The sequence below is a fragment of the Poecilia reticulata genome, chromosome 10 (genome assembly GCF_904066995.2).
Source record: "Poecilia reticulata chromosome 10, P_reticulata-male-v2, whole genome shotgun sequence".
NCBI lineage: Eukaryota > Metazoa > Chordata > Actinopteri > Cyprinodontiformes > Poeciliidae > Poecilia > Poecilia reticulata.
In genome coordinates, this window is record NC_088839.1 from 12,256,325 (window position 1) to 12,280,202 (window position 23,878).

Here is a 23,878-nt window from a genome sequence, read left to right on the forward strand (position 1 = left end):
GTAATCCAGGTACAATTGCATTATATTGAAGCTGTAAGCCTGGCTGATTACAATATGCAAATGTTGGCATTGGTGGAAATAGAGGGACATTATTTTTGTTAGCATGTTGCTACTTTTAAATCCAAGATACTGTCAAACCAGAGTGGCCAAGAGAGATGACACAGGATGTCTCCAAAGAATAAAACTTGTAATCACTCAAAGTTTTTTTATGTTTTCTTTTCTTATTTAAGCTGTTTAGTAGTCAATCAAAAACGACTCTAAAACAGTTGTGTATTTCTGTAAGTAGGAGAAAACTTTTTACATATTATATATCTGAGGTACTTGTTTCTTTTTCTAGCATAGTGAATTTTTTTTAGCTCTATAGTGATTTCTTGAACACAATTTAATATTATTAAATTTTTTTAGCTAATAAATGTTTAATATTTCTAGACACTTTCAACGTTGCTTACATTTTTAGAAGTTTACCTATATTGCAACAGAAAGTTTTTGATTATTGATTATATAACATATATTTAATATATTTTTGTAAAAGTCAAAGGTATATGATCAACTTTATTGAAAGAAGGCGCCTTTAGAACATTTTATTTCAAGTCCATACATTATTTGATTTATTCTGAAAATATTCCACATCTGAAAAATGTACCAGAAAAAAAAAGTACCGGTACATATATTTTACAGAACTCAAATAAACAAATAAGTAAACATATACACATCAGTTTAGGAAAATTTGACAGATTACCTTATAGACCTTATAGACATACTCCAAAAGCAATTAATTGTCAACTCTAATTATGTACTTAGCATCTAAAAATTGCCTTTTTGTGTCTGTGCAAATATTGCACATACCTGCAGCAAAATGCTTGCAAAACTGTCAGGAGTTCTGAAAAATATAAAGAAACATAAAAACAGAAAAAATGAGACATAGGCATATTAATAACAATACACTTAAGTAACACAGCATTACTTGTTTGTCATGTAAATTCACGCTTAGCAAGTCAATAAAAAAAAAGTCAGCTACTAGTATAATTACAAATTGTTCTTCCATGAATTTAAAATTCCCCAGTAAATTTAAGTAAACTAATAAAACTAGTAACTAGTTAAGTTGGCCTACTATGTCATGTTCGTTCTACAGCCTCGTGATATTGGTAAACCTAACATGACGTTGCGGTCTCATGTTTGACAAGCAGAAATGTGGCCCAATATGAAACAGAGGTCTATCGTGCTCAGCCAATAAGGTGAAAAGGATTCTCCACAGAGGCGGTGTTTCTGAGAAACAGTGCGTATCGGGTTAGGTTGTTAGAAAGTTAATGGCTGGGGGAAAGAGAACCTCCTCAACCCTCGCTTCGGGAGAGTTTCTGGATTCCCTGAAGTAAAATCAAGCAAATATCTTCCAAGAAAGCGCCTGGGCGGACGTTTAAGTTAACTACTAGCCCGTTAACACGCGTATCGTGAACAGAAGTATGCAGGATGCAGTAGCCGGGACGGCAATGCTGACGGACGGCTTCGAGGACGAGATTGACTCGGTGACTCCTCGCTCCCCAGTGGCAGGGATGGGGGTAGGAGCGACACCAGGAGGAGTCGGACTTGGAAGCATTGGGATTGGTGTTGGTGGAAAGAAAGTGCGTTTGTACGGCGAGCCCGGTGGACCTGCCGCAGAAAGACTGGATTTCAAACTAGCGGCCGCGGCCGTCCTCTCCTCCGGTCCGGGATCCGGCAGCGACGAAGACGAGGTTTCCGAGGTAGCAACGCTAAGCTAGTTAGCTTAAGCTTAACCGTTGGCAACCACCCCCTCCCAGGCCGCTTAAATTACGTATAGTTAACAAACACAGTGGAGAAGTAGTATCTCCCCTCAGTCCAGAAGTTTATGAACAGCTCGATGTCGACGGTGTTTGGTAAGACGGGGGCAGTTATTCATGCCAACAGGCTGAAATGTTTTATTTATGCAGCGCAGGCTGTGGCCACGGCCTAGTTCGGGTGGAAGCGACTACGGCCTCGTTCGGTGCTGTCGTCTCGCAACACCCATCACAAGTTTGCTGTCTCTCAGCAGCTTTCCAGCCACAGCGTATGCTAGATGTCCAGAAAGCCTCGGACGCACAGGGCCAGCTAAATGCCAGCCATTTCGTAGTTGTGGTGCAATTACGTCACTTTTCCAAATCATGTAAATTAACCGGGATCTTACCTCTGCGAACTTTTCCAACACGTTTAGGTAATCACGTTTAAGCCCAACAACTCTGGTGGTCCACATTTGGTTCTGATAAATAAGCAAGCTTTTTTAATTTTTTATTTTATTTTATTTTTTTTTGTAAACCTCATCTGCTCCTCTGACCACCACGAGTGTCGGCTTGATTTGTCTCGCCACATATGAGAACAGCTTGGATACATGTTGTGATGTGACTTTCCACGTCTCATGCAGACACACAGGTGTGATTGCATCTGTGGTAGAGTTTGTCACACCACATGTACATGTTCGATCTGTAATTGTAAACAAATAGGTAGCACCCCAACTTTTGGTAGCTTTTGTAAAATCTGTAGCATTTCTACAAATGAAATGCAATGTCTTAGAACTGCTCTGCATGTTTTTTTTGGGAGCATTAATTGAGGTTTTTGACAAAAGCAGACATGCTCATTTTAAATTAGTTGATGTTAAACACTTCACTTGCACAAAATGGCAAAGTTATTTATTTTTGTCATTTGCACCCTACCTTCAAGTTTACTGTCAGAAAGCCTGCTGGCAGGTTGTTATTGGGATGTGGAGAGATTTGACACCACAGACCCTTGGACATTGTTCCCGTCGAGGTGCCTCCGTTATACTTTTCTAACATTTGACCCAAGGATTATCTGTCTGAAAACCTAAAGTCATGACAGTCAAGTAAGGATATCAGCTGACAGCACTGTCAATATGATCTGGCTGTTTTTGTCTGAACATCTGCTTTGCAATAGTGTGAGAAGACGACGACAATTTTGCCACTTGCACCTGATTCAGACAGTTGAATCAGGCTGCTTTAATTCTGCTCGAACCATAGCAAAGATGCTTATGTTTCGAGCAGAAATAGGACATTTGTTGTTGTGTTGTAGTCCAGTGGAGAGCTTGCTACTCTGGGCAGTAGCTAAAATCTGAGCCCCGGGATTAAGCAGATGCCATTCTAGGCCTTTCCAACTCTCTGGATACCAACACGCTGGGAGCTGTAGTTCATTTAATAGGGAAGACTGATATCCATTGTTTATCATGAAGGCCTTTCAAAACTACATCTCCCATGCTCCGTTGCGCCTTATAATATAACTAAATTCCTCCTAAATACTGAATGTTGACTCTCTTCCCATATTAGCTCTAGAGAGTGAAAGCCTGCTTTAGTTTTATTAAACTTTTTGGAAACAATGTTGTTTTTTTAACTCCTCTGTGACATTGATTTGAGATCCAACCAAGTGAAATATTTTAAGATGTTTTATAAAAAACAATGTTTCAGTCTATCATTGATGTAAATACTGAATAGAAAAAAAAGGAAAATGTTGATATTTGCAGAGGGATTTATTAATACTTGCACAAGATAGCGGTTATTTTAAGTTCTAATGATTTTTGTTTTCCTTCTTGGGTTAATCTTATAATTTAGCTTCATAGGAATCCTATTTATTCTGAGGTTTTGTTAGAATTTTAAATATTTAGCGGTAAACTGATGGTAAGTATATATACAAGTTGTCCTGATATGTTCTCCATTACCACTACTTCTTTCTGCATAGGTCACAAATGTTAAAATATTTATAAAGAGCAAAGAAATGGACGAGACAGGGGGGAAACATTATAACCAGAACATTTCAAAGATATTTTATTTACTATTATGGTGAGATTATTCCCACCCCCCTAATTCCCACACCACCCTTTATTCCCCTAAGCCTATCTGTAAAAAATTTTTTTCTTAAAAGTTTCCTTAATGCATGTACTCCTTAGACTTGTGTGCATGAATAGATCATCTGCAATGCAAAACATAACAAAGTGTGCCGAAGCTCAGGTATGAGACTCTAGTGGTGAATTTGGGCAGCTGACTCTCAGCTGAATCTGACTGTGTGCAGAGGTTATAACGCCTCACCATAATAAGGCTCTCTGCACTTTGACGCCGTTGTCCCTGTGCTCCTTCTTTTGCTTTCCCTCTGTTCGGAGAAACTGTAAATAAACAAGAGCCACATGCCCGGTCTTTTTATAGATGGTGGACTTATGTGGAGGGTGTGAGACCTCTTTTTATACGATGCAATGTAAACGGTAGTTACGGTAATGCGATACTTTGATTTACTTTATTTCCCATGCCCGATTTGTTCTACTTTTCAGTCCCCAATCCAGATGTAGTGATGGTTGCCTTATAAGCGATGGCTTGCGAATCAGATTTTGGGTGACATTAAGGGCTAACTTGAAAATCAAAGCAGTCGAGCAAATTTGAATTGAGCACCAACTTTTTCCTGTCTCTCCCAGGTGGAGTCATTCATTTTGGACCAGGAGGACCTGGATAACCCCATTATGAAGACGGCCTCAGAGCTGCTTTTGTCCAGCGCCACAGACGGAGTCGATTTGAGGACTGTAGATCCAGAGACGCAAGCTCGACTCGAAGCTTTACTGGAAGCTGCAGGTACGACGGCTTTCATCTGAATTAATTTCACCCACGGACGTAACACACGAGACTGTGCCGTTAAACACTGCATTAATGGTCACACCCATTTTTAATGCAACTTGTCTGAAGTCATTCTTCTAACATACACTAACATTCAGTAAGGAGGACCGCACCTTTTTTTCCCTCTTAATCCCTAGAAAGGTGGAAGCCTTACATTGTTCAAAAGAGACTCTCTCTGACTTATTATTTTTCCTTGAGGTGACTTAATTTCTTGAGGTCACAGAAACATTTGTCAAATTACCACAGCGAGACCATACCGCTTCTTTTTTCAACCAACAGTTTACTCTTATTTTTAAGACGGAACGTTATAGGAATGGAGTAACCCACTCGTTTACGCTTTTCCTACTTTTCTACCGGCTCCGTCTGCTAACCCTAACTCTTAAAAATCAGTGTGTGCAGCGTCACAAACGTTAAGAACTGCTCGGAAGAATTAGTTGTCAGGCTTTTGTAGTTCAAGTCCAACACAATTAATAATAATGCCAATTGGATATACTTGGTGTCTTTCATCAGATTTAGGCCTTGGTGATCGAGATGCTAAAATTCAGGGAGATAGGTGGGTTTTTATTCTGATGGAGAAGAAAGGGATAGTGTTTAAAATGGGGGATAAGTAAATCAACATTGCTTTTGCAGCATTCATAATTTGGGTAATGCTATGATTTAATCATGCCAGCTCAAAAGCATGTTGATATTATTGAACCTACAGTAAGTGAGTTAAAGGCTCTAACAACCATATTCAAGCCTGAAAAGTAATTAACTTTTGATTAATACCCAAATGCACATCCACCCTCCTGCAGCATCGTCACAAAAATCCAGTATTCTCGTTTCCATTTGTGTCCCAGGCTAGTAAAACATTGTCCCCTGGTCCTACATAAGTTCTGATCATGTCACCCCATGTCATGTTGTGCCTATAGTATTTTTCAGTCGTGTTGCACTGAAAATATTCAGGTATGAAATGGAGTTGTCTGCTGCAGCACATTTTGTACCGACAATGTATTAATTCAGGAGGACGTTTCGTACCTATTTTGACAACCAAGGAATTTGAGCCAGCTTTCTCTCTGCTAACTATATTTATAGTTAAAAAAACAAAAAAACAAAAAAGTGGTGTGACATCCAACCAAGTTATTGTGGAGGCATATTGTATCATATTTTATATTAGCAGGCTGGCACAAATACAGGCCAAGTAACAAATTAGGTGGAGGGAGCGTGTAATACAATAAAAAGTCTAATTGGCATGATTTGGGAATTTTATTTTTCATTAGAACTTGTAATCTCCGTTTAAGAAGGCCTGTATGTATTAATCCAGTCGGGCTGGGTGTCCTGGCCTCATTTGGGCTTGTGAACATTACGATGCAGATTAGCGCTGGAACGCGCTTGAGCCTCCACCGCGTGCGTGGGGTTTGCGTTCAGCAGCTAATGGCTAATCTCACCCTAGTCTCCTTTCTCCTGGACTAGTCCTTACATAATCTGCCTGTGTTTTTTTTTTTTTGTGAAGAAACCCCAATACATTTTGATCACTTCCACCTGTGACAGGATACTAAACTTTTCTATTTTTTTGCCAATTTATCAGAAAAAGGATAAATGTGTAATGTATGTAGGTACAGAGCATAAATAATATGGCCAAAAGCCACAAGCCGGTTGCCAAGACAGTTTTTATTAATCTCGTAATCTGTGTGGGTTATCAACATAAGGTAGTTGGCAAGTGCTTGTTAACCACCAAATAAGTTCATATGATGGGTTTTACACATTCTCAAGTTTTGTCAGTTAACATGGCACAACTAAAACCAGGTGCTTTTGTGAAATGAGCAAATACTTTCATCCTCTAATTTTGAGATGGACACTGCAGCAATCATATAGGGTGTTTTATGGATATTAAATGTTTAACTTCATTACACACCCTTAACTACAGTAACTACACAGCTGAAATAAAATACAAATGTTTCTTCTTCTTCCTTTTAGTGGTTTAACAATAACAATAGACCAGAACGTTAGGTTTCTTGATCTGGTAGCAGCTAAGTTATTCAGATAAACACTGAAGGTGCAGTTTGTGGAAGTTGTTGTAGTCTGAAGTCATTCAGTCCCATCTGTCACCTGTCAGTGGTGACAAGTGGAGGTGACATCATCGTTAGTGAGCATTTGTAAAGTGTGCTAAAGGTTGATGGTCAATGCTGAGGCTAAAAACAAAAGCTAACCCCATGTCGTGCTCTTTGTTGGTCTCCTGCCAAGACATTTAGCAATTATTGGATTTACAGTATTTAATTTGAGGTGTAATATATATATTATCCTACTGAACCACTCATGTAGGCTGGTGAATATAAGCTAATTTAAAGTCGGTACATTTTGCTTCCTAAAAATTTTTTTATACTTTTCCACAGTTCTCGGAAAAACGTTTTTTTTTTTTTTCCCCCAATTCCATGTGGGACTTGAAACATATTTTGCTAAATGATTACCAGTGCCCTGCAGACTTAATTACAACAAACACAAGCTGTAAGACAAGTCAAGCATGGATTATTAATGAATGCTTCTGTTACCAGTAGCAATAAAAGATGACCTTGACTATTGGCTATGATTCTTTGTTGTTGCTTAAATGAACGCAATTTGAAGGAAATTGTGTCAGAATGGTGGTGAAATCACAATGAACCATCGTGAAATATGTAGGATTACATCTGAGAAGGTAAATGCTTGCTTAATATTACTTTGCCTTTGACAAAGTCATATTTACTGGTTATGTTTCCAGTGAGCTGCTAAAATAGTATTTTTTATTTCCATGGTTTAAAGCAAAAAAAAAAAAAAAGTTTTTTTATGGCTTTCTTTTTAGTAAGATTTGTGTCCGGCCTTATGGAGCATGTTATAATGCAGCACTGCCCCTCCCTCACCTGCTGCTGCACACTGCCACTCAGAAGGTTACTGGATTTTTCCATCCGTGAGAGCACAGAAAAACCTGCCTGTTTGAAAATCTTTCAGGTATTGAGTAACTAAAGAGTCTCATATTACTGTTTTACTGTTTTGAAACTCCAGTAAAAAAAAAAGTATATAATATTCTGTCCATAGAGCCAACTTACTTAACAATAACTACTTTCAGCATGTATTCAGCATGTATGTTTTATAAACTTGTAACTAATATGATTAGTTTTGAAGCAGCAGGAGAAATTTTTACTATTTAAATAAAGATTAAAAAACAAAGTGTGTAAATGCCATCAAATTGTGGTAATTTAACTATTATGTTGTATGAAGTAATATCACATCTCATATGAAATATATTATGATACCATGATGACAAATAAACCGGTCTCGTTTTTGTGAAGTTTAAATATTTTTGTCGTCTCCTTTTTTCCCCCCCTTTTTTCTCTGTATGGGGTTAAGTTTTGTTTTTGGTCTCAGCGCTGACTGCCAAACTTTAGCACACTTCACAATAGCTTACTAACCATGATGTCACTTCCACTTGAAGATGATTAAGCCAAAACGCATTCTAAAATATGTTCTGTAAAGTTAACAAACCAAACGCGCTATTTTTAATGAGCTGCCATTCGCATAATTTCACGAGACTCCATTTGAAATGCTCATACAATACGATCAGCTTTTTCTTCCATATCAAAACTTTCATATTGTTACTATTCATTTTATTATATTGGGTGAGGTGAACACTAGAGATGTGCCAAGGCAATTTTGTAAATGCCATGTAAATTGTTTTTGGTCCTTTATTAGTTATTTAAAAGTTTAGTCTGAAGTTTTATAGGTTTGTTTTTTTCTTGACATATTAACAAAGTTAACACGAGCTTTCTTGACATAAGTTCACATTCCATATGGGTACGCGACTAAATTAGAGCTTTTATTAGAGGATTCAATCCATCGGGTGTCTCAGCTCATTCGGGTTTTCTAGTATTATGTAAAACTGTTTATCAGAGGAAAGTTAGACCTAACTGGATTAGAGGCGTTTGTTTTAAAGGGTTTGGTTAATTTTACTTGAAGCAATTCAAAGTAGGTTCTAATTAGCACTTGGAGATTACGCTTACTGATGTTATCGATCTCTCTAAACAAATTGTACTTTTTGGACCTAAGTGTTATCTACTGTCTGTTTCCCACTCCAAGATGAAATGCTACAAGCTAGGCTGCGCAAAATATAAGTCGTGTGAAAAAAATATTTTGTGTTTTCACAAAACAATGCAGCATGAGCTTTGGATATGGTTATTTTGCTGGACTCGAGGCTCACATATTTCCCCGGAACATAATAAAAAGCTTCTAATTTTGTAGTATAGAGATTATTCTAATTTTTTAAGAAATATTGCCAATTCTTACCTAACCGTGAGAGGAACAGTTTGTATCGCATATTCTAAACGTGCTAAACCGCAAAGAGTTGTTGACTAAACTATTAGAAATATTATCTATAAATGGAGGCATTTACGCAGACTTTAATTTGAATTGCACAAAAGACGAGCTGGCTCGAGCCAGCGGCGTTGCCAAAGCTACATGTTAGCTTTCAGCGACCTGCTGCTTTAAGCATCCAGTGGAAACATTACACTGGTGGTGTCCAGACCAAGTCCTTCCTGGCTAGTATTCTGAATGTTTCAGACCTTTCCCAGGTTCAGCACACCTGAATCAAAGGATGGTTCACTACCAGATCCTTGCTGATCATAAGAGCACTCTGAGGAGGTAATTCAAGAATTTAAATAAACTGTGTCGGAGTAGGGAAACATCTGACTGGTGTTAGTCACCCCTGCATTGTATCTGGTAACCTGCTTCTGTGTTTTCTTCACCTGAAGTCAAGAAACTTACAATACTGATCATTGAGGGATTAATAGATTGCAGTTTTCTAGCTCATTACCAATCTTTAAAAAGCCCGATTTTTCTTTTTCTTTTTGTTTTGGTTGCACATGAGGTAGTGCTCTCAAATACACATACTGTAAAAGGTTTTAGTGCATTGCTGTCTACTAAATTAACTAAAACAATCAAGTCGTTCAGTCAGTCAGCTCATTCTCACGGTAGAGCAAAAAGGGGCAGCGGCTGATTTTTTTCAGGCCTGTTTGGAGGTAGATCGGTTTCATATGTGGGTATCGACTCGTCGTCGCTCTCGTAAAATTAAGTAAGTTAAGGACTGATCAGCTCATCCCTATAATTGTTAATCGTTATATTGAATGCGTACAATTAGAACATCTTCTGACATGTTAAGTTTTTTGGGGGGGAGGTTTCCCATAAAAGTGGTTCCAGTGGCACCTTCTAAATATTTTTATACTACATTAAACAGGTGTCAGTCTGGATTCATAGAAATTAATTGACTAAAGCCCTACAGAAGTCCAGTGAATACTTTCACTTTTTCTGCGTATTTTGCACCGCGATGCTTTGAGAGCGACGAGTTTGAGTCGAGTCGTTCTGCCTGTTCCAACTCTGTGGCCACAGCGGCAGAGCTTTGGAAATCTACTGCAAATATTATGTTTTCTTGAGGCAAGTTTTGTTGAGCCAAAAAAAGTTGCATTCATTCTGATCAATTTGATTACACTTCCAGTGGACTAGCATATGACCACACGTGCATGCGGGAACCAGGAGGGGAAGTGTGCACTAGTCCAAACTTCTTTCCAGATTTTGTTTCAGTCATTGAAATGAAGTGTTGGATTAATAATAAAAATACACAGCTCATACTAATAAAGAATTAGAGATAACTTTTAATATCATAAGGCCTAAATTAGCTGGAAAATTATTTATTACTCATTATGCCTTCAAATTAAATTATTTGGAAAGGATCCGTCTGTGGAAGATTATTAGTTGATTTTTTTTTGTATCGAGGCTAGGCTAGGATATGCTTCAGGCTGACGTGGGTTCATCCTTTATTTTTACTCCAGTTCTCTCTTGACCTGGGCGTATCAGCTGTTTATTGCAGGGTGTGTGAAGCTGCAGGAACACAACCCTGCTTCCCTGTGTGCACACACTGCGGCTCTACAACGTTGCCGTGCCTTGTTGCGCTCCTGACAACCATCAGCTGTCTCTATCACCATGTCGAATTAAATTAGACCACAGTGTCTTAAGCAAGTGCTGCTGCAGTCTGACATGAACACGAGACAGGAAACCGAAATGCATTCAAGAGAAATGACGTTTACATTTAAATATAGCAGTGAATACATAAGTTGAGCCACACATTTACCGGATCGGATTTCATGTTTGAATCGACTTTGACTCGTGGGTTTTATATGGCTGATAGAAATTTCATATTTATTTTGTCAACTTGTGCATTTCCACGAACATATTTATGTACAGGTGACTTAAAATAACCGGGCTGAAGCTGTAGCTTCTTCTCTGAGCCTTTATAGCTCTGACGATAGAAACGGTTTGGATGGCTCTACCAGATCTGCTTTGCCTCACGGCAGGCACAGTCTGGGAAGGGGAGCGATTCACCAGTATAGACTATAATGGAGCTGCTTGCTTTCAGACCCACTGCTGGTCAGAGCTTATTGCTCACTAAGCTGCAGCTGATCGAAGGCTGGACATTAAGGCAGCGTCACACAGATTGGTGTCCCACTGACTCCTCTGGGATCTGCCTTCAGCTGTGTGGACTGGCACGAGGCTGTAGTGTCACATATTTTACACTTTGACAGTCTCTTTAGCCACAGCAGTACCGTGCCACTTACAGATGCAGCTCGTTATGAACCACGTATAGCAGTGAATAGGGTGGCAGATATTTGGGGAGAAAAAATAAATAAATGTTGAAACAATTAACCGCAAATGATTATCGAAATAGCTGTCAACTAATTTAGTAATCAATGAATTAACTGGAGAAGATTTTAAAAAAGAGAATTTATTGACTGAAAAAACTCCCAACATATTCAGAGCAGTAATTAAGCCAACAGTGTACAAAACATATATACTTCTTTTTTAAAAAATCCCCTTTGTCTTTAAATTTATTCAACCCTCAAGTGGGATTGTTTTTTTTTTTATTCACAGTTAAAATTCACTTAAAGAATACTGTTATTGCAATAAAATGCTTTTCTTATTTATTAAAAAAAATATTTATCTGCATCTTTATCTATATTGTATTAAAAATGCTTAAGTGGCTTAGTTAAAATTGTGCCAGTTTTTGTATCCAATTAATCCATAGAATAATCATGTATTAATTTAATCATTACTTGCAGTCGTTTTGTGGACACTCTGAATGTAGCAAAGGACTGTTTGAAATGTGTAATATTTATGAGCTATTATATTGTATACACTCTTTACATGTGAATTTCATATTCAGCTATCCCACTGTAATAGATTCCCACATGTGACACTAATGACCCCCGGCCCCTTTACCAGTCAGCAGTCTGTAGTGTTTTCAAATCTCCATATAATACAGCTTGGCTTAACCGCTGCTCATGCAAGGTATCAGTTAATATGGGCTTATGTAATGACGAGCACCACTAACCTATGACCCCAAGGTTTAGTTTCTAGGCTTGTGGGGTTTTTTCTTCTGCCATTATCTGCCTTTTCTGACGCTTCTATTAAGTTTGATTTCAGACTATTAAAGTCAGATTTTCTCTAAGAGGTGACTAGATGGCATACAGCAGACCATTTCTACCAGTCGGAATAAAATTGATCTTTTTTAAAACGCAGTACTTTTACTTTTAGTCCCAAAAGCAGAAGAAAAATTACAATTCATTGGCTCAACAGTCTGATTGCAAATGCTTAGTAAATCTTGAACTTTCAGACCTAATTCTGTAACATGGGGGGTTAAATTGAATCTTTATGATCATTACCATAGAATCTAGATTGACAGCTTGATGAGAATTCCAAACTTAAAAGTGCAAAAATGTCTTTATTTTACTGCTGTAGATGTCGGTTTGTTCTTTTAATTGCATTATATACTCGCATCCTGGCATTTTTTTTTTACCCAGTGCAAAGCTCATGTTGTCAATGTAAATATGACAGTTTTGGGTGTAGAGGTTGCTTATGGGTAAACACTCACTGAATAGGGCTTTTAAAGCTAAAACAGATGTTTCAGTGTCCTTGCTGTTAAACTAAAGCTAAGATGAGGGACCTGGGGACGCTTTGCATGTAAATGGCTTTTGAAGACACTGTAAATGTGTATTTTTAATAATGGATTTCCATGAAATAGATAAAATGGTGACTTGATGTTTTTAAAAAGCACCAGTTCAAATAATCATCTTGCATTCTTAGCTTTTCACTAAACGGTTAAATGCAGATGGGTTTTTTTAATGACCTCTGTAAAAGGTTGGTTGAGTTTCATTGTTGGTATCTCGGTCAGTTTACCTCAATGCCGTCATTTTAGCAACCTGCCAGCACATGCATTGTTATTCAAGATGTTTTTTTTGCTTCAAAGCTGCTGCCAGTAGCAAGTCAAAGCTTACCAAAAGCCTTTGCAGCACCTGAGTACTGTCTTCTGTGAGAACTCAGGCTGTATTTTGCTCTACTAAAAATAGTGAAGCATAAACAAGTAAAGTTTAGTTGGCAAACATAAAGCAACTCTCAAGTCTGCACAGCCCTGCTTAAAATCCTGTTATATGCAACAGGAAAATGGACTCCAAATGAATCATTTAAAATATTTTTCTCATGTGTCGCATAATAAACAAACTAACTTCTGGGAATTTTGAAACATTCAGTCAGCCAGTTACACACCGTTAAATTTTACACCTTATTGAAGAACCTTTGAATTTCAGCATTCAGTCTCAAAATCCCACATTTTGACAGCATTTGCCCTCTCTACCTTGCCAAGTATGAAGATGCAGCCCGACTTGGATGTTTCTACATTTTTTCTGTCCAATTTGATCTAAACTCTGGCTTAACCTTTCCAAAGCTTTTGTCCAATGGAGTCATTGTTTTTTCATAGTAGACATTTAAAGGTTTTGTCAAAATGACCTGGTACCTCTGCTGATGATTTCATCTGCCCAGACAAAAATCTACAGTTTCATCTAAAGAAAACTAACCATTCTGCTACAATTATGTTTCACTGTAGGTGTGATGCTCTCATGGTCATTTAAAATAGTGATTTGTGTGTGTGCGTGTCAAACTTGGATTGGGAAATAATGGGCCAAAAGTTGAAATTTGGCTTCTTCAGCCTATAACACAGATTCCCACAATGTGTTGGAAAATTTAAGCCAAAGTTGAAAGGAAATGTCCGTTTACAGCCCTGCTCATTCGGTCATGTTTACTTGGCAGCCTCCCTAACAAGTTTTAGTGTTGTCTTTAGCATCATTTTGTGGAAACCTCCAGTTTCTTAAGTGTCACTGATGTTCTATATTTTTTTTATCAAATTAAAAATGACTGTCTTCTCTGTACCATAGCATAACTGTATTGCTGTGGATTTTTCAGACTGATTCCCATATGCACAATGAGATCATTTTGATACTGTTTTACCTCTCTACAGACTGAGAATGTGTCTGGAATATTCTAGTCGGACTGGTGAAATTTTTCTGGCAGTCAGTTTCGCTATAATTGATAGTTATGTATTCAAGAAGAGTGTTGTTCTCACATCAAAGGGTTTTTTGTCAAAGGATTAGCTTAAGGCTGTACAGGCAAGTTATTGCTTATTTTTTGTATGGTTTATATTTAACGGATGCGTTAGATAAACAAAATTACCTTGGGAAAATGCTTGTAAATGATTTATCATGGTCTCATTTTCTTACAAAAAACTTAGCTTTTTAATAGGAATGTATGCACTTTTTCAAGCTTAGTTACAGGTAGTTGGGAATAAAAAGAAACAAAATCAAATGTAAGTTTTCATCGGAGTTTTTCATAGAAACAATTCTCTAATTACTATAATTACCAGGAGATGCTTCCCTTTTGCTTCTGGAAAAGTGTTGGGTTCAGAACTATACAAACTCTGCTTTCAGTCACAAACACTTCAAACCGGCGCTAAGTTTTCAGGAAAGGATCCAATATGCAACAATATCGATGAATGTTGCAGTCATGGATCAATTTGTCATGAGTAAACAAATGATAAAATTCCGCTAACATATTTTAGCATTCGCTCCATGGTAGACAGTCATTTTGGTATTGAAACAACTTGGTGTTGATTCATAATTACTTTACCACCTATCACTTCTTTGCAAAAAAATAAATAAATAAATAAAAATCCAATTGTGATGCATTGAACAATAAATGTCATCAAATAAACTTCTGACAGAGAGCCTGAGTGCATGCTGCTTAATTAACTAATATTTATTGCAGTCCTAGCAGTTCCTTATGTTATGCATCTTGCGCACACAGTTATTGCGATAACGATCAATTTCCCAGATATTGTTCTGCCGTGCTTTCAACTTCCGGTACGGAAAGCTCAGATCCCATCGACAAATGAAGAAATACATTTTCATTTCATTGTAAAACATGCTTCTTATGCCTAAACTCAAACATGCAATTGTCAAAGAGAAAGAAACTCTTTTTTTTTTAAGTTATCAAATTAGTTCTGTTCTGTTGTGTTTTTTCTTGTTTTTGCCTCTTATTCTCCCTCTTTCGCTTTTTCAACCTTTTCATAACAGTCACAAGCGCATTTTTGTCTCATGGTAATTAGAATTCTTCATATTCCTTTGTCCTTTTACCTCCTCTTCTAGTCCCTCCTTTTTTTTCCCTACGTTCTTCCTCTCATCCATCTAAAATTCATACACAAGATGTTTTTTCTCTTCAACCATTAATGGCTTTAACCTGAGTTTTTAAGAAAAAGAAATGATTAAAAACAAAACAAAAAAACTGCCCACCTTCTTCCTTCACTGCCTTCCTTGTAGTTTTTGGCACATTTTAAAGCTCATTACACAATTGTCTGTAAATGAAGATTGTTTGTGCTTTAGATTGTGTGGGGGCGGGGGAGGGAGTATTCATACATGATGCTGCATTGAAAGTAGTGACAGGATATGTTGAGCCAAATTAACAAGTGCTTGTGTGTGTTTTCTGTGTGTGGGTTTCTCTCCATCTCGTTTGTGTATGCTGCTACTAACCCTGGATTGGATTGGCTGGACTGGACTTGCTTCTTCATCTGGTCTGGTGTGGTTCTGCTCCCCCTGTGGTTTGCATTGCCCTATGCACCTCTGCCTTCTTGGTGTTCGGCAGGCATCGGTAAACTGTCCACTGCCGATGGTAAAGCTTTTGCAGACCCCGAGGTGCTACGGCGACTAACATCGTCCGTGAGCTGTGCGCTGGATGAGGCAGCCGCCGCCCTGACCCGAATGAGAGCTGAAAACACACTCAATGCTGGTCAAGCCGACAAGTATGTATCTCAGCCATTTTTTCACAGAATGTACACTTCAAATGCAGGTTTTTTTTTTTCTTCTTTTCTTTGAGGCGTATGTGTGTCCACCTGTCACCGTGGCAGTAATTGTAGCAGTCTGGTTATTTTCAGCCGTAGTTTAGCAGAAGCGTGTTCAGATGGGGACGTCAACGCTGTGCGCAAGTTGTTGGACGAGGGACGAAGCGTCAACGAGCACACGGAAGAGGGGGAGAGCCTCCTGTGCCTCGCCTGCTCGGCTGGCTACTACGAACTCGCGCAGGTATGAAACGGGTTTTGTGTCTCCGACAGCCTTCCGTCGGCGTTTCATTACCTCATGATTTCACGTTTCGTCAACAGGTCTTATTGGCAATGCACGCCAACGTAGAGGACAGGGGCATCAAGGGGGACATAACACCGTTAATGGCTGCTGCCAGCGGAGGTTACGTGGACATTGTCAAACTGCTTTTGGTCCACGGGGCAGATGTGAACGCTCAGTCCTCCACAGGTAAAACTGTCTGACCCGCCCTAAAAAAGCTTTAGTTCCCCCTTTTTTTGAGGATTCACGCTGTTTTTGTCTTCCAGGCAACACAGCATTGACGTACGCGTGCGCCGGTGGCTTCGTGGACGTGGTGAAGGTGCTGCTGAAAGAGGGTGCGAACATCGAGGACCACAACGAGAACGGACACACGCCTCTCATGGAGGCAGCCAGCGCGGGCCACGTGGAGGTGGCCAGGGTGCTCCTGGAGTATGGCGCCGGCATCAACACACACTCCAACGAGTTCAAGGAGAGCGCGCTCACACTCGCCTGTTACAAAGGTCTGGACTCAAATATGTCTCTGTATCGTTAATGAACGTCCTGTTAGTCACTGCTTGTAAAACTTTGCTACCTAATACTTTGAATTGATGACTTTGTTCTAAATTCCAGGTCATCTGGACATGGTTCGCTTTCTTTTGGAGGCTGGAGCAGACCAGGAGCATAAAACAGACGAGATGCACACGGCGCTCATGGAGGCTTGCATGGTGAGCATCTGACTCAAACCTCAACCAGACACTAAAACGGGTAAAATGTTTAGTAAAACGTAGGTTGTTTACTATTTTTTTCATTAAGTTTTACTCATTAATTCTGTCGGGTCTTAAAAAGCTGTTAATGAATCTAATTCCAGAATTTAAAATGTCTTAAGCTTCAGTTTATGTTATTGCTTCTACTACAACTACCTCCTAATGTGCATGCAGGATTTTGAAACCTAAAGCTCAGTGTATAATGAATGTATACTGTTATCCAATTCACCAAGAACTATTTGCCGAACCTCCAGACCCTTCCGAAGTGGCATACATCGTCGAAGAACATCACTGTGGACTCTGTTGCGCTAATCATTGACCCATCACTTCCGAGAGCTCACTGGCCCATCAGGAGAATTGTCAAGACTGTTACTAGTCCAGAAGGATGCGAAGGAACAGCAAAAGTCCTGTAGTGGTCAGTTCAGAAAATCCAGCAGCAGAAGTCAAAATCCTCAACATGTACTTTAAATTTAGCTAAAACGGCAAATATGTAGTCAACCAGCTCAAACTATGGATATAATATGGATAGTTTTTTTACTCAGACCTTTAAATTAAATGTATATAGTCTTAAAAAGGTTATTATTTTTGATTTGATAAAACTTTTTTTTTTCTTTCTAATAGAATTGGACACCATAATAAAATCGCAATATTTAAAACGTTGACAGCATCTCCCATGTTTTCGTAGCTGCAACAACACAAATAATAAAACTAAACAGAAACTGTATTTTAGGTTATCTAACCCTGTTTCAAACGTCCACAGTGACATTTTCGCCATGGAAATTGGCCAGATTCAGCCGAACTGGTACAAGCTAGTACGTATTTATTCAGGTGCTTATCTCTACATCCTCTGTGTCTCGCTGTCCCAGGACGGCCATGTGGAGGTGGCGCGGCTGCTGTTGGACAGCGGTGCGCAGGTCAACATGCCAGCTGACTCCTTCGAGTCACCTCTCACCCTCGCGGCTTGTGGAGGACACGTGGAGCTCGCAGCGCTGCTCATAGAACGAGGCGCCAATCTGGAGGAGGTATAAGGAAATTCTAAAACAAAAAAGTTGTACATTTTAATTCTCTGATGGTGCAACTCCTATTATCAGTTGGATTTTTATTTTTTTTCGGGTAAAGTAATCTAGTCCAGTAAACTAGAGTTGAACAAAATAAATTATTTAAAACAATAATGCGAAATTATCCGAATTGATGGAAGAATTGCATCCTATTTTGGAGTGTGGAGTATTTCATCTTACTGCCAGGTTCAAAATCAGGACAATCATAATGTCCATCCTCGGCTTGTCTCCAGGTTAATGATGAGGGCTACACTCCCCTGATGGAGGCAGCAAGAGAAGGCCATGAGGAGATGGTAGCACTGCTGCTGGCTCAAGGTGGGACACTTCCTCTAACATCTGTTTAATGGAGCTTTGACATCCAGGCCACACTTTGTGTCATATTATACAGGTGTTATACTTTGAAACAGAAAATCAGATCAATGACGAATTCTAAAGAAAGAGGGTCAGATTGTTTATATGTACTTATGTGTAGTTTGTGCATTTTTCATGCAGTTGTGTGTTTTTCCATGTGGGGTGGGTAATTGTTTGCTTATGTGGGTTTGTTTTTATTGCTCTCTACAGCACTTTAAGCTGCTTTTAGTATGAACAGTGCTTTATAAATAAAATTGATTGATTTTAGGGATTTGTTCTAGTGATCGATTATTCTGACCATTAATTGGATTAAAAAGTGGCACATTTATCAGACTTTTTGTTTTAACCACTTAAGCCTTTTTTATACAATGTTAGAAATGCATTAAAAAAAATGCTGACAAATTATTAAATTCCTTTTTTAAATAGAAAAAGAAGCATTTTATGACCTAAAACACGTTAATGTAGCATTCCTTTGGTAAATCTGAACCGAGTGAAGCTGAAACTGGTGCTTGAGGAGTTTTGAGAAAAATAAAAAATAAAATATTTTTTTGTATAGTTTTGGTTTAATTACTATACAAAAATAGTTATTAAAGGCATCCAAAATTGACACCAAATGTCCTTTTTTGAGTCTGTATACTCCAGCTATTGATTGATTACTAAATTAGTTTATCATTTCAATAATCAATTAATCCGATATGTCGTTAAAGGCCTAGCTCATATTTTGTCTCTTTTAACAACCACTTCCACATGTTTTCCAGGTGCTAATATCAATGCCCAGACGGAGGAAACCCAGGAGACGGCGCTGACTCTGGCCTGCTGCGGAGGCTTTCTGGAAGTGGCCGACTTCCTTATCAAAGCAGGAGCCGACATTGAGCTGGGCTGCTCCACTCCTCTAATGGAGGCTGCACAGGAGGGCCATCTGGAGCTGGTGAAATACCTGCTGGCTGCCGGTGAGTAATAAAAAGCTAGAGCAATAACGTTCTCTTGAGAAAACATATGCCACAAACTTATCTCTTGCTTTAAGAATCCAACACTTGCACCTTTTTAATTACAAATACGTTTTCTTTGTCGGCCATTAAGGAGCGAACGTTCACGCCACCACAGCAACAGGAGACACGGCATTGACGTACGCGTGTGAGAATGGACACACTGATGTGGCAGATGTGTTGCTTCAGGCTGGAGCCAATTTGGTATGCTCACAATACTCCTATTCAGTCTTAATGATGTTATTTAGGGATTCTGGGATTTTAAAACTACATGTGCAGTTGAAAAGAACAAGCCTTACTTTGTAAAAGCACCCTGAAACCTGAAATAATTCCTCTGATCCTCAGGAACATGAGTCTGAAGGGGGGCGGACACCTCTGATGAAGGCAGCAAGGGCAGGACATCTGTGCACAGTGCAGTTTCTTATCAGCAAAGGTATGTGTTTTTTTTAATCCGCTGGTCAGATTTACTGTGTTTCTTGAATTTTTAGTCTAAGAAGTCCCAGGCTTCCCAATAAATTCAGTTTTTTTTTTCTTTTGTTTTTTTTTCTCCTGTTCAGGTGCTAATGTGAACAGAACTACTGCCAACAACGATCACACCGTGGTGTCCCTGGCCTGTGCTGGGGGCCATCTGGCTGTGGTGGAGTTGCTGCTGGCGCACGGAGCCGATCCCACACACAGGCTCAAAGTGAGGCTCCCGTTCCTAAACGTGTAGCTTATCGAGGCTTGCTCTGCTCCTCTGATTGCAGCGTAATGAAAACCTTATAATGTTAATGTTGTTTACCTCTAGGATGGCTCAACCATGTTGATAGAAGCTGCTAAAGGTGGCCACACTAACGTGGTGTCCTACCTGTTGGACTACCCCAACAACATTCTGTCTGTCCCAGCCCCGGATCTCTCCCAGCTCACGCCCCCATCACAAGATGCTTCTCAGGTATATACAGCTTCATATATTATGAAGTTTTGCATTAAAAAAAAATGTTTTGCCTCTTTTTAGACAGTCATGTTCCCCTTCCTAATTGTGACATAATTTTGTCCCATCAGGTTCCTCGTGTCCCATTCCAAGCTCTCGCTATGGTCGTGCCCCCTCAGGAACCCGACAGAGCCCCATCAAACATTGCTACGCCCCCACCCGTCTTGAGCAAAGGTAAACAATGCCTTAAGAGGTTTATGCCTACTCTGATTCATTTTGAAGAGATTTTTCTCAATATTAATATTATTTTCTTAATATTAATATTACAAAAACGCAATAATTTTTTTAAATTAATAGGGCAATTAATAAACAAAACCAAGCAGTTGAGTTCGAATCTTTTTATTGTCTTCTAATGCCAGTAATGCTCTGGTCTGAAATAAGTGTTTTTTAACCAGCTTTAGGCATCATATCATGTACATATTAATGCTTTGACATTTTGAGATGCTTAGTAGTCACAAGAAGACAAACTTGAGATGTCTTTTAACATGAGTGGATGCACCTCAAAATGTTCAAATTAATTTAATAATTCAGTTTAATTTTATAAGACCCTATAAGACCCTTGGCCTTAAAACAAAATCAATAAAAATACATAACACCTAATGGAGAGCTGTTTCATTCAAAATAAAATATGGTTATTAATACAAGATAAATAAATAGGTCAACATGAAATGGAAACAAAATGTATAAAAGATTTACTTTTTTGGAACGAAAGGACATTTTTGGCTGACTTCTCATTTTTTAAACTGATTTAAAATGTCTGATTATGAGAACATCTGTTTTTTTTGTGAGAAGCTGCTAAAATTTGATACTTTAAGAAAAAGTTCTTCAGAGAATCCGACCCACCTCACAGAGGAAAGGATTTCTCTTAGAAGAACATAAAATTTAAAGAGCCTGAAATAAAAAAAAACCTAAAAAATAAGTTCCTGAAATAAGCAAAGAAGCTTTACAAAAACTGTCACCAAATGAAACAGCATCTTGAATATTCTGTTGTTTTTATCATGCTGACATTTGAGTATTAGTTATTCATTAGTAACAATATTTACTTAAGTAGAACTGCTTTCCATAAACACCTGGGTGTTTGAATAACAGACTGTAAACACAATGATGTGTCCCAATCCATTTTAATGTAATGAGTGCAGGTTTACATTTACAGTACTTGTTTTTGAAGCCAAGAGTGTATCATACTAAACACCATAAAATAATAATAAATTTTAAAAAAACAAAGAAATGTTGTATTTTAAAACCAATCTGAGATATTTGAAAAGTGGAGTCCTGAAAAGTTTGACAAATGTTGGCTGAAAATCCTGGGTTTTGTTAAGCCGTGCTCGTTCACTTTTACCCTTCTTTCTAATTTTAATCTTGATCTCTCTTGTTCTGTTTTTAAAATCAGCGGTGTCCAAACAGAGACAAGCAACCCTTCAGCCTGGCGTCCCCAGTGCAGTCGGTCGTGGTCCTGAAGCAGAGCCTTTGCCGCCGTTCCACTTGTGTCCGCCGTTGGAATGCATAGTGGAGGAAACGGAGGGAAAGCTGAACGAACTGGGCCAGAGAATAAGCGCCATCGAGAAAGCTCAGCTCCAGTCACTGGAGCTCATTCAGGGCGAGCCGCTCACCAAAGACAAAATTGAGGAGCTGAAGAAAAGCAGAGAAGAACAGGTACAGTCCCGGCTAAAACTGTCATTATCTTGGGTGAAGCCATCAAAAGAAAGCCTGTCAATTATAGATGTGGCTGTTTTGTACTCAGGTGCAGAAGAAGAAGAAGATCTTGAAGGAGCTTCAGAAGGTGGAGCGTCAGCTGCAGCTAAAAACACAGCAACAGTTCACCAAAGAGTACATGGAGGCAAAGGGCTTAAAAGAAGACCAGGAGGCAGGACAGAATCAGGGTCCGGGCCCGGGGCCTGGGTGTATGGCTACTGCTCCGGGGCCCCTTCCTACCCCAACAGGTGGTCAGCTACCGGTTGGCTCCGACACCGACGAGGAGGCCAACAAAGAGGGGGAACAGGAGCAGCCGCCAGGGGAGGAGGGGGAAGAGGTAAAATTCTCATTCACTTCGCCACAACCTAAAAACCAGACCAATCAGGGTGTCTCCTTTTATGCACAAAAACTTTAACTTACTCCAGTTTCTCTTTAAAAGCTGTGACCCAAGAGTTGGTATAAAACACATTGAAAATATGTTGTTCTTGCCTTCATGCCTTGGGGCTGTTATTAATTACTTGCATTGGGAGCAAAGGTCGTGTGCAAGCGAGCAGTTGATGTAAACAAAGCCAAAATTAGAAGAGTTGACGTTTTAAAATTGATCAAGCCATTTTACATCATTGATTATCATGGACAGCATCACAAAATAGCAGTTTCTGTGTCTGGATCTAACACAATGTTGACCTTTGAGGTTAGATTTCTGATGGGCTTCCCACACCTCTGATCCATACATGTTCCAAGATGAACCCAGGCTAAAGGCTCATAAGGACAGAACAGAGCACGCACGCACACACATTTAGTCACGTTTATTTGTGTAGCATATTTTAGCAACAAAACAGTTAAAAGTGCTTTACACCATGAAATCATTATACAAAAACACAGAATTTATTGGGAAGCCCGGGACTTCTTGCATAGCCGGGGCCGTCTCCGTCCAGTCGCTACCGACTACCCAGGAAGCACAAGCCCAGAGCTGCAGAGGGCGCTGGTGAGGCAGCATTTTTGCACTTTTCTGGAAGTTCATTTCAGATTTGTGGTGTGTGAAAAACTTAATGCTGCTTCTCCATGTTTAGTTCTGGTTCTGATGCAGAAGTAAACCAGAACCAGAAGACCTGAGTGGTCTAGGATGTCTGTTTCTCACGAACTCAAATGAACAGCAGACGTTTCTGTGCGCTTACAAAATGTTTACCTCTTATGAAACTTATTACATCTATGTGCTTCCTCTGACTTCATCTTAAACATCCCCCTAATTCTAAAAAAAAAAAAAAGCTAATTTTGATCAATTCACCCAAAGCAGGCACTTATTGTGTCTGCTGGTTGCATTCCACCGATTTGTCTGCGAGTCTCTACTCTTAATGCCACTTTAAATTATTCTAAGAAACTCGAGGTGCTTTCTCTGTGCTTTCAGGATGAGGAGGATGACGATGACGATGAGGGCTCGGAAGACGACGCCGATGGAGAAGAGGACGACTACCCCAAACTCCCTCAGGTCGGCACAATCCTGTACAGGGATGGGCCTCAGCTGCCACAGCAGCCTCCTCTTCCTCCCTCGCCCCAGACCCAACCCCAGCCGCCGCCTCCGCCCCTCCAAGCCGCCTTTGTCCCCATCCAGCCGCTGCCAGACTACAACCCCGCCGACTACCCAGGAAGCACGAGCCCAGAGCTGCAGAGGGTGCTCGTGGGGCAGCAGATGTTGGGCCAGCAGATGCTGGGGCAGCAAGCTCAAAGTCAGGGTCAACAGCTGGCCGGTTTGGGGCCGGGAATGATACCTCAACCAGCCCCAGACGGGCTCATGGTGGCTACACCTGCGCAGACGCTCACAGACACACTGGATGACATCATGGCAGGTGAGGATATTTGCTTAAGGCAGAAAAACTGAAATTTTACAGTTGCCAACTGGACCAAACCTGCAAATATGGATGTTTCGCCCC

General features: G+C 39.5%; 1 protein-coding gene across 4 annotated transcripts in view; it reads left to right on the top strand.

Moving 5' to 3' along the window:
• Nucleotides 1–1,269: 1,269 nt before the first annotated feature.
• ankhd1 (ankyrin repeat and KH domain containing 1) overlaps nucleotides 1,270–23,878 on the top strand; it is a 34,036-nt gene continuing 11,427 nt past the window's right edge. For 2 of the 4 annotated variants that reach the window (XM_081611547.1, XM_081611548.1), the window contains exons 1-18: nucleotides 1,270–1,739; nucleotides 4,460–4,613; nucleotides 15,678–15,834; nucleotides 15,952–16,114; nucleotides 16,192–16,339; nucleotides 16,417–16,650; nucleotides 16,760–16,854; nucleotides 17,760–17,915; nucleotides 18,185–18,266; nucleotides 19,061–19,252; nucleotides 19,383–19,492; nucleotides 19,634–19,721; nucleotides 19,846–19,973; nucleotides 20,076–20,219; nucleotides 20,330–20,432; nucleotides 21,649–21,911; nucleotides 22,000–22,287; nucleotides 23,356–23,794. In XM_081611547.1, coding sequence (XP_081467673.1) covers nucleotides 1,461–1,739; nucleotides 4,460–4,613; nucleotides 15,678–15,834; nucleotides 15,952–16,114; nucleotides 16,192–16,339; nucleotides 16,417–16,650; nucleotides 16,760–16,854; nucleotides 17,760–17,915; nucleotides 18,185–18,266; nucleotides 19,061–19,252; nucleotides 19,383–19,492; nucleotides 19,634–19,721; nucleotides 19,846–19,973; nucleotides 20,076–20,219; nucleotides 20,330–20,432; nucleotides 21,649–21,911; nucleotides 22,000–22,287; nucleotides 23,356–23,794 — 3,223 coding nt within the window. In that variant the 5' untranslated portion in view covers nucleotides 1,270–1,460. The remainder of the gene's footprint in view (nucleotides 1,740–4,459; nucleotides 4,614–15,677; nucleotides 15,835–15,951; nucleotides 16,115–16,191; nucleotides 16,340–16,416; nucleotides 16,651–16,759; nucleotides 16,855–17,759; nucleotides 17,916–18,184; nucleotides 18,267–19,060; nucleotides 19,253–19,382; nucleotides 19,493–19,633; nucleotides 19,722–19,845; nucleotides 19,974–20,075; nucleotides 20,220–20,329; nucleotides 20,433–21,648; nucleotides 21,912–21,999; nucleotides 22,288–23,355; nucleotides 23,795–23,878) is intronic. The other 2 variants (XM_081611546.1, XM_081611549.1) reach the window with 2 other exon arrangements.